Consider the following 11,814-nt stretch of genomic DNA (forward strand, 5'->3'; position numbering starts at 1 on the left):
TAGCTTAATTTCATAGTGAGCATATAGGAACAAGAGCAGGAATATAAAATTTGGCCCAATGTGCGTCCCGACCGGCTTTCGAGCGATGGCAGTCGCGGTCGTGGCGCGACACCACACTGCGCATGCGCCGAACGCCATCTTTGCTGCCTCGTGAGCACGTCAGTGTATCGTGCAAGAACAATAATATTAGGAATTATCAATGTATTCGGATTGTGTAAGTTGTTGAGTACCTCTTTATTCGTACGTGAGTGTATCAAGATCTGATTGTCGATTGCATGTGAGTCATTCACAGGTCATGACGCCTGATCTGGTGCCACAGCCGAGTTCCGCCATTGGTGTGCTTCTCATTGAGTGTTTCAACGCACTTTTCCGAATAACTCGAAACCCATGCTATTGGCAGCGACATATTTATAGAATCTGGCTTCCTTTGAAACCCTGAATGTTTTGACAGGAAGTGGAACATGGGTGTAGAGCTGAAGTTTGGAACGAGAAGAGCTAGAAGTATCACACACAAGTGGTTGCTTACTTTCACATCAGAAAACCAGGTTGATGCAGGTCACGTTATGCAATCGGCAGATTGTTGTCAGGTGCTTAGACTTTCTTAAAGTTGAAGTAGAAGTGTTGTTGATATTGTATTTTGAACGTTAACTCGTATCTTCAGTGACATTTTGTGTTGGCGTGTGGAGTTGCCGACTTGTCCACTTTGACCTCGAGTCATGTGGTCGGTCAACATGGCGCAACTCAAATGGGAGATTACGATGTCGTAATGAATTAATTGTTCAGGAGTGATTACTTTTCAACCGTGTTACATAATGGGCATTTAGTTTTTTTTTTGTCGGAAGTGATGAGGTTGGGTAGGTTGCTATCTGGTATTGCAATTGCAAGAATGGGACTTGAAATCAGCATTACTGGTGTAATGAAATGGCTGGTTACGTAGAGTTGTGTTTCTTGTGTTGCTTATCTGTTGTCACACATTCTGCTGTCATGTATTGCTTAATGTAAGTTATTATTATATGATGTTCATTTTAATTGGACATTAGCTTCACTTTACAAATGGTTAACCTTATTTGTATGATAAGTTTTTTGAACTGGATAATATTCAAACTGTCAAATATTTTTAGGTCTGTTTTAGGTGTGACATACCATTGGTCCTTTAGAGAAATACCAGTTATTTCTATAAATTCCATGCAGTCATCTCTTCATTAGCCTATTTTGGTTTACTAATCTATGCTGCCAGTCTTCATACACACATACACATGCATATACACATGCATATACACATGCATATACACATGCATATACACATACATATACATATACACATACACATACACATACACATACACATACACATATACATATACATATACATATACATATACATATACATATACATATACATATACATATACATATACATATACATACACATACAAACACAAATACACACAAAAACAAATACACACAGAAACAAATATTCACACAAACACAAAAACACACAAACACATACACACACAAACACACAAATGCAAATACACACACAAATACACACACAAACACAAATACACACAAACACAAATACACACACAAACACAAATACACACACAAACACAAATACACACACAAACACAAATACACACACAAACACAAATACACACACAAATACACACACAAACACACACACAAACACAAATACACACACAAACAAGAATACACACACAAACACAAATACACACACAAATACAAATACACACACAAATACACATACACACAAATACACACAAACAAATGCACACCCATACAAATACCTATACAAACACACACAGATAAACACAAAACACACACACACACACAAAACACACACACACAAACACACACACACACACACACACACACACACACACACACACACACACACACACACACACACACACACACATACACACACACACACACACACACACACACACACACACACACACACACACACACACACACACACACACACACACACACACACACACACACACACACACACTCCCCCCCTCCCCCCCCCTCCCCCAACACACACACACACACACAGTTAGACACACATACACACATACACCAATAGACACACACATACATCAATACACCAATACACACACACATACACCAATACGCACACATACATCAAAGCACACACACACACAAACAAATACACAAACATACACAAATACACACATGCACAAATACACACACATGCACAAATACATACATGCACAAATACATACATGCACAAATACATATATGCACAAATACATATATGTACAAATACATATATGCACAAATATATGCACAAATACATGCAGGCACAAATACACACATGCACAAATACATGCAGGCACAAATAAACACACACAAACACACACACACACACACACACACACACACACACACACACACACACACACACACACACACACACACACACACACACACACACACACACACACACACATGGCTTTTGTCATTATGAGAATGAGAGCTATGGACTGATATAGAATTTGCAGGTTTCATTTGGTGTAATGAATCTATTTTAACTTAATCTAATGAGTTTTTACTTGTCAATGAGTTTATATATATTCCCATATATGAGAATGAGAGCTATGGACTGATATAGAATTTTCAGGTTTCATTTGGTGTAATGAATCTATTTTAACTTAATCTAATGAGTTTTTACTTGTCAATGAGTTTATATATATTCCCATTCATGTTTTGATAACTGTGTCAGAGTTTAGATCATGCGTGTTTTTTTTCTATTTCTTTAGTATGCAACCAAGGAGAAATTACCTCTCCTAATTTACCTTTTAGCTCCTAGCTTTTATTGGGATATTTTGTTTGCAATCTAAGATATAGATATTGAAGATAAATAGATGATGAAGACTAGGAAAAGAATGAATTATGATTTTCTCAAAGATTATTTTATATGTTGAATTAGCATAGGCTTTAAACACAAGCATAATTAAAAAAAAAAAGTTTGCTTTACCCGGAGCTGCTAGTAAAGATAATTGGTATTGTATTACTTTAAGCAGAAGGATTATGAGCAAATTTAATTTTGTTGCACATAACTTATTTTAAAGATTGCCATGCATGAGGACAAGAATTTACTTTGGCTAGTAGTCATTCTGTTGATAAACTTCTGCTACTTTATCATTATTGTATTCAGTGAATGTTAAAAATATATGATGCTCAGGGGTATGCCAAATTATTTTTATTAGGAGCTGTGACCTCATAAGTTGGCTGTCCATAAGTTAGCTCACTCTTGTTGTATGCTCTGTCAGAGCATTAAAGACTAAGATCTCTTGTTATTGTGGCCAAAATTAAACTGCAGGTTGGATTGCATTAGTCTTTTGAAATGTGTCCAAATAAAGAATTAAAAGAATGAAATGTAGTAAATTCCTGCACATAAGCATTTAAATTTTTCTAGACAACAGAAGAAATTTGCTAACAGAAAGAGCACTGGGAGTTGCAGCACTTGCCAGCACCCAATGATATTGTCACAGGCTTAGATTGAATAAACTTTACATCTTACTACCTTAGTGCTTTTTCTCATATCAGTTCATGGATTGTTTTAGGGATAATGAGGTTGAGGGTAATTTTTCACCTTGATGCCTGACATCATTTACGTAACTGACTATAATAAATAATCAGATAAATTGAATTATGTATATAGAATATTGAATGACTTGTTAAATGATATTGGTACCATGAATAGCTCAATAGATGACTGTATAATCTTTAGACAGAAGAAATGGATTCTCTATTCAGACTATATTGATGTTTAATTTTTTTTTTCTGCACAGGTAAAAGGTAACGTTGGTTAGGATATTTTTTTTTTCTTTTCACCATATGTATATATATATTTTGGCAGAACAAATGAAATATAAGGTAGCACTATCCTGCTAATGATATTATTTGAAAGTATTAATATTATTATTATATTGAGGATGTTATTATTGTTATTATTAATAATTGTCATATTACTGATAAATATAATGATAATAATGATATTGATAATAATAATAGTAATAATAATGATGATGAAAATCATTATATTAATAATGATAATGATAAAAAGAAAAATAATAATGATATTGATAGTTTATGATAATGAAGGTTATGATAGTGATGATGAAATAATGATTAGTCTTAATGATAATAATCATAATGATGATTATGATAATGATAAGGGTAACAGTGGTAATAAGAATAAGAATACAAGTAATGCTAATGCTAATAATGAGATTTATAATATTAATAATATTGATGATGATAATGATAATATAAATAATGATAATAGTAATATTGATAATGATATTAGTATGATAACAGTAGTATTAATAATGATTATTATAATTATGGTTAGAATGATAATAATATTAGTTGTAGTTATTATTAGTGATGATAACTAGTAGGACAGGTGGAAACTCTACAGAACAAAAAAGAGAAAAGGAACTCTTGAAGTTTCCTTTATTTCCCTAGAGAATGATGGTAATGATTATAATAATAATGCTAATAGTAGTAACAACAACAATAACAATGAAAAAAAAATAATGATAATAATAATGATGATAATAATAGTAGTTAATAATAATGGTAATGATGACAACAACAACAACAATGATTATACCAATAATAACATTAATGGTACAAGAGTTAGAATGGATTATTATTATTATTATTATTATTATTATTATTATTATTATTATTATTATTGTTATTATTGTTATTGTTATTGTTATTACTCTTACTATAATAATAATTATTACTATGATAATAATTATTATAATGATTATTATTGTAATTATTATTACTATTATTATTATTACTATTATTATTATTATTACTATTATTATTATTACTACTATTATTACTATTACTATTATTATTATTATTATTATTATTATTATTATTATTATTATTATTATTATTATTATTATTATTATTATTATTATTATTACTACTACTACTACTATTATATTACTATTATTATTATTATTATTATTATTATTATTATTATTATTATTATTATTATTGTTATTGCTATTGTTATTGTTATTGTTATTGTTTTTGTTATTGTTATTGTTATTGTTGTTATTAATATTACTATAATAATAATTATTACTATGATAAATATTATTATTATAATTATTATTATAATTATTATTATAATTATTATTATTACTATTATTATTATTACTATTATTATTATTACTATTATTATTATTACTATTATTATTATTACTATTATTATTATTACTATTACTATTATTATTATTATTATTATTATTATTATTGTTATTGTTATTGTTACTGCTATTACTATAATAATAATTATTACTGTAATAATTGTCATTCTAATTATTCTAATTATTATTATTATTATTATTATTATTATTATTATTATTATTATTATTATAATTATTATTATTATAATTATTATTATTATAATTATTATTATTATTACTATTATTGTTATTACTATTATTATTATTATTATTATTGCTATTATTATTATTATTATATTTGTTATTACTTTTATTATAATTTTTATTATTATTATTATTATTATTATTATTATTATTATTATTATTATTATTATTATTATTATTATTACCACCACCACCATTACTATTACTAATACTATTACTATTACTATTACTATTACTATTACTATTACTATTACTATTACTATTGTTATTGTTATTATTATTATTATCATTATCATTATCATTATTATTCTTGTTATGGTTGTGGTTGTAGGAACCTCTGGCAAAGATGAGGTTCCTGGTGAACTTTTCCGAAAGATGATTATCTGTACTATCATAGTGTGGTCTAAAAGACAAGTGTTCATGCTCTGAAGTTGCTTCACTGGTGTCAAGTCACAAACGTAACCACAATGCACTTTTCTCCACCCTATTTCAGGAAAGGAAAAACCGGCAGCTTACATTCACCTGTCTAGACCTCTCTCTGCCTGTGAGAATGTCTTGAGTGTCTGTGTGTGTGTGTGTGTGTTTCTCTTGGCTCCTTTGTTGCATCTTGCAGGTGTACCTTAGGTGTTCTGGTGCACCTTAGCAGTGGCAGGCAACCAGTCCTAGTTTATTCAAACTATGGAGACAATTACTAGATAATAAAAATTGCAGGACTAACCTGCTATTAATCTAAAAATACTCAGAAGTCCTCCATTATAAATCCTAAAGATATTAGTAGTTATATTGAAGGTGAAGAAAGGATTTTCTTACATACAGGCATATGATATAGTGAGAGCTGGGTTACCTCTGGTACAGTCATCATTGTCATTGTCATCTTTGTTGTTTTTGTTATCGTTGTCGTCGTTGCCGTCGTCATCATCATTACCATTATTATCATAATCATTGCCATCGTTATGATACTTGTTATTATCAATATATTTTGTTTGTATTATTATTTTTATCATTTTATTGTCCTAAGCAAATATTGAGGATGGTAATAACAGTGTTATTAGAGATTACAAATATAGCAATTTTACTAAAATTAAAGATCACATTGAAAATGATTCTAAATAGATAGAGAGATCTAGAATTATAAGATTTCATCTAACCTTTTTTTATTTTCAGGTTCAAGAATATGTACAATGAGTGAGCCTAGCTCAGATGGAAGCCCTGGAAGGCAGAGGCGGTCCACAGAAAGGAGCAGAGAGAACATCCGAGAATATGTCAAGCTCCTGAGTCGGAAGGTGACTGGGTCGCCCTCTGGTCACCGAACCCCAAGACTCCTTAGGGAGGTCAAAATGTCAGATGGGGGTTCAGGTCACAAGTCCAAGTCAGAGGGTGACACCTCTACCTCCCCAGCTCACATGAAATTGTCCAGTAAGAACCAGGAAAGTGTAAAAGAGAAGCAACTCAAGAAGGGCATTATGCAAACCAAGAAAATAATGAAATCCAAGAAGAGTTCTGGGTCAACTAGTGTATCAGTTTCTGGAAAAGCTGTAGATAAAGATGAGGCTGAAAAGTCAGGTGTTATAACTAAAGTTAATACATCTAAGGAAAAATTAACAATGCCAGTACTGAAAAGTGCAAGAACTCAAGATAGGGATATTGAGCCTTCAACCAGCAAGGATGTTAGTAAATCAGAAAGTGCAGATAACTCTGTGGAGAATGAATCTGACATAGACAGTATTAGTTGCTTTGAAGATTTTGATAAGTTAGACACCAGGGAGGAAATGCAATCCCAACAAAAGACCATGGAAAGAAACAAAGTTTCAACACCAGAAATAAGTAGCAAAAGGTCCACTCCCAAGTCAGGACGTGGTGTGGACTGCAAAAGTGATTCGCCACCTGACCTCATCCTCTTCCTGAAAGAAGGCAGAGGGAGAGCGCAGAATTACAGTGAGCCTCCTACACTTGAGTCTGAAACTATTGCTACCAGGAGACGGACACGTGTGCCTGCTGATCCTAAAACTATTGACATAAGTAAAAAGATAAATGCATCTCAACCAAAAGGAAAGAAATATGTCAAAGGTGTCCAGAAAAAAGAGAGTAAAAGAGAAAAATTAAAAGTATTAGAAACACCAGAATCCTTGAAAAGATTAGCCCAGGGACTCCCGTTAAAGGACCAGAGCAAGTCTCCAGTCTTGGTCAAACAGGAAACTCCCAAGACATCATTGGATGTTAAACTAAAGAAGCGAATTATGCTTAAGAATATAGTAGGAGATAAGATCCTTAAACAGGAGAGAACTTCCACCCCAGTGAGTGAGGAGGATGGCTCTGAAAGTGAGGATGGCAGGAAGCGAAGAGGGAGAAGAAGAGGTCACAGCAGTGAGTCCACCTCTTCAATTGATGAATCGCAGCTCTCTCCAGTTAAAATGCTGCAGGGTATTCAAGTTGATCATGAAGCATCAGTAGATTACTTGAATCTTGATTCTGTTTTACAGAAGGTACCTGATAACATGGCAAGTGATAAGATACCCATTGTCATTATGTCAAATTCTGATCAAGAAGACAAACCTTCCAAAGCAATGCCAAAGAGTCGCAAGTCTCGGAACTTTCTTGAAGATAAAGCCAAAACCCGAGCTTTCATGAAGTTGGCTTCATCATCCAGTGAAAACTCTCTGGAGGGCAAGGAGGAGCTTATGACTTGTATAGAAGACAAAGATACCACAGAAATGGCAGGTTCATGTTCACAAAAAAATGTGAAAACAGAAACAGTAACATCAAAGAGTAAAGGTTCAAGAAAAACACAAAAAACAGACATTAGTAAGGGTTCAGATGTCCTTTCAAATGAAAAAAACCCTTCTGTAAAAGAAAAAGGTATTACAGAGATAAGGAGCATGGATTCCAAATTAGATTCAAGAAATAGTAAAGAGTCAGAGGTTGGTGAAGGAAGCAAACATATACTGAAATCTAATGAGGCTTTTAAAATTAGCACTTCACTCCCAGTGAAAGGTGAGAAGGAACAAGCCGCAAAGGGATCCCCTTTAATGGTTAGAGTATCAGATATTATTTCATTTACCATGGCAAGCAAAAATCAGAAACCAGGTTTGGCTGGTGGAAAATTCAATATTAGAATGCAGAATACTGAATTAAGTTCCTTGACTGGTAGAGTCAAGACTGCTGAATCAGGATCAAGTATGAAAACCATCCTGCTCAAGGGAGATAAAGCTAGTGTTCTACCCAAAGCTTTTATCAAAGTCGGTGAGATATCTGGACAAGATCATTTTCTCATTCCTGGTAATTCCCTGGGTCAAAAGTATCCAGTAATAGACTACACAGATATTGAAACTCAAGAAGTGGTGGTTGGAGGAGAGCTGGAAGATCCAAGTTCTCAATCCATGATGGTTGGTCATCTTCCAGAGGAGATGGATTTGATGGCAAATGAAGAATTAGGATCCAGTAGTGAAGAGGAGAGAACAAAGTCTCCTGAACCCCAGTGTTCTACAAAGAAAGAAGCTCTCTCCCCAGAAGGAAAGGTAGCTTTAGATCACTCATATTCATCAGGTAGTAGTGAAGGAGGGAAGGTGGTCACCACCTCTAAAAAGAAGTCATTGCCAGCTTCATGTGATAAACCTCTCACTTCACGACCTGTGTACAGTAGTGCAAGCTTAGCCAAAAGATCATTAGATATAATGTTGCATAATGACAAGATCAATATACTAAGACAAATGAGCCAGATATTTAATGATGAAAAACCAATTCAACCTGAGAAGGGTCAGTCAGTGTCCAGTTCAGAAGGTGAAGGGGAGGAAGACATGAGCATTGCAAAAGCTAGAGATGAATTTAAAGCAAAAGAAAAAGCAAAAGCAAGTGAGATAAAGAAAGAAGACAAGCATTACACTGAGAGTTCTGTAGAGAAAGACAAACAAACAAGTAAAAGTTCTAACCAGAAATTTTTGCAAAAGAAGTCTGCATCCTTAAGTAGTAACCTGATACCTCCACCAACATCTGTGAAGAAGGGTCATTTGGAAGGGTGTCAAGAAAAAAGGCAGGTTGAGGAAGTGAAAGTGCCAAGTAAAAAACAGGAGACAGAACAAGCTCCTCACTGTCAGCGTGAAATTGGGAATTCTAGTAAGAAAGAGGGTAAGTATGGTATATTATTTGTTATACATTCTAAAAGTTATTTGTTAAATTTAGGAAAGAATGACATCACTAAAATCACAATAATTTGTCTCAAATTTTGGTGTGTATAGAGAACTTTGATTTTATTAGGATGCGCTGTTTCTTGTTATGCATTTTATCATCTTTATAAAATTACATTTTTGCTTATGATTATATGATTATTATTGCTGTGTTTGTCCATTATTTTTCCCCTGCAGTTTTCTCTTTAAATGCATATTTAGTTGCATAAGTACATTAAAATGTATAGTAAATGACGATTATTAATGCATATTTAGTTGCATAAGTACATTAAAATGTATAGTAAATGACGATTATTAATGCAGTTTATATTTGATTATTTATTTTGTTATTCTTTTTCAGAAGAAATTGCATGTTTTATCCTGGACATGTCTGAAGACCCCAAAGTGCATCATGTGCCAGTGTATTCATTGGTGCCAGATGAACAGATCAGTGTGCAAAGTAGTGTTGGTGCTGGAGGTGAGCATGTGGATATTGTGGATGGCTTTTCCTTTGTTTCATTTAATAGCTTGGAGGAGCTGAATACATATACACAGAAACAGAGGGGGAAATTAGATAAGAGACACTGTCCATGGTTGAAAAGGAAGTTGAAGAGGAGAAAGAAGCTATTGAAGGCCAAGAAGAAAGGAACAGAAGAGGTGAAGAATTCAAATGAAGAAAAAGGAGACCCAAGCATATCTAGTGAACATTCCCAAGAAAGTAGTAGTTTTAACATTTCTGGAGCATTTTCAAGGTAAGGAACAGGAGTGCAGATATTCTGTATAATGGTGATAATATTCATCTGAAAGAGACAGTGTGGTTCGTTAGACAGTAAGTACTCATTACTTTTATTTTACAGCAACGATTTGGATACTTACCTGAACAACAATGCGCATCTTAATATAAGCTATGCCATACCAAAGTGCAAGTAAGTGATTGGAAACCTTTCAAGTAAATGATTAGTAGATTATTATGTTAAAAAAATTATGTTTTTTTTTTTTTGGTGGATTTCATTAATTTATCTTTTTCACTGATTGTCTTGATTTATCAGGACAGAGATAGAAGTTAGTGATTATTGGTGTTATTTAATTAATGCTTAGCTTTTACTTCTTTTAAAGAATCACTTTGACTGCCAGGATTGATTTAGTTGCCCCTGTTTTTCATAAAATGTATATTTAGAAAATATACATTTATGTAAGATATGTTTACCTACATTAATTTTTTGACTCTTCTACACAACCTAATAACTTTTTATCACCACAGGTGATAAAAATAGCATTTTATGTGATCCATTTTTTATGGAGTCATTCATAATGTATATATGTGTATATTCATGCACAAATATTTAGATACATCATATAATTGATTGCTTGTTTTTCCATATCACTAAATAGGACAACAGAGGAGGGAGTCACTAGACTTAGGGAGGAGGAACTGCTGGAAGATGTTAAACGAGCTGAGCCACCAGTGAGCTTTCCCAACCCAGTGCCAAGTGAGAGCAAGCCCAGTGAGACAGGGAGCAATGGAGGAAGTCTACACACAGGAGAGATGGAACCATTGTCACATGACGAGATACATTATGAAGAAGTTAATGCTATTGATATCTTATATCCAAAAGAAAAGTATAAATATTATTATAACAAGGATTTATGTAAAGAAACAAAAGCAGATGGGTCAAATGTATTTGTTCGGAGAGCTGGAAAGTTGGTCCCTCTCACAAGTGTGTTCAAGAGTCAGAGAACATCAATGACTGAATCCAAAAATAAGAAAACAGTTGAGCTTGTGTATGTTTATGATGGAGGGAAGCTTCTCACACTTGGGGGATCTCTTACAAAAATTAACCCATCAAACTCAGACTCAGTCCGTGCTAGAGTGATATTGCCAATTGGTGTGCCACCTATTGTTAAAGGAGATGCTGGGCAAACAAAGACAAAAAAAGTCCAGGCTGTAGAGATTAATGAGGATCTAGCCAAATTTGCTTTATCAGCACTTCAGAATCCAGAGAGCAAAGATGTAAAGTTGCCAGAAGAAAAAAATGAAGCAAAGCCAGAAATTGAGGAAAAGCCAGGATCAGTTGTGGAAAAAATAGAAACAAAAGTAGATGAACCAAAACAGACAGTTAAAGACAAATTAAAGGTGCCTCCCAAAATAACAAAAGTCATACCAACTAAAAGAAATATAT

General features: G+C 33.1%; 1 protein-coding gene across 1 annotated transcript in view; it reads left to right on the forward strand.

Annotated features, from left to right (window-relative positions):
- The first annotated feature begins 119 nt into the window (after window positions 1-119).
- The window catches only part of LOC125043703, a 25,661-nt gene continuing 13,966 nt past the window's right edge, over window positions 120-11,814 (forward strand). Inside the window, exons 1-5 of the mRNA XM_047639941.1 lie at window positions 120-214; window positions 6,639-9,596; window positions 9,996-10,386; window positions 10,492-10,560; window positions 11,027-11,814. The exon at window positions 11,027-11,814 is cut by the window's right edge and continues 929 nt beyond it. Of these exons, the coding sequence (XP_047495897.1) occupies window positions 6,656-9,596; window positions 9,996-10,386; window positions 10,492-10,560; window positions 11,027-11,814 (4,189 nt within the window). The 5' untranslated portion in view covers window positions 120-214; window positions 6,639-6,655. The remainder of the gene's footprint in view (window positions 215-6,638; window positions 9,597-9,995; window positions 10,387-10,491; window positions 10,561-11,026) is intronic.

The sequence above is a fragment of the Penaeus chinensis genome, chromosome 34 (genome assembly GCF_019202785.1).
Source record: "Penaeus chinensis breed Huanghai No. 1 chromosome 34, ASM1920278v2, whole genome shotgun sequence".
Taxonomy (NCBI): Eukaryota; Metazoa; Arthropoda; class Malacostraca; order Decapoda; family Penaeidae; genus Penaeus; species Penaeus chinensis.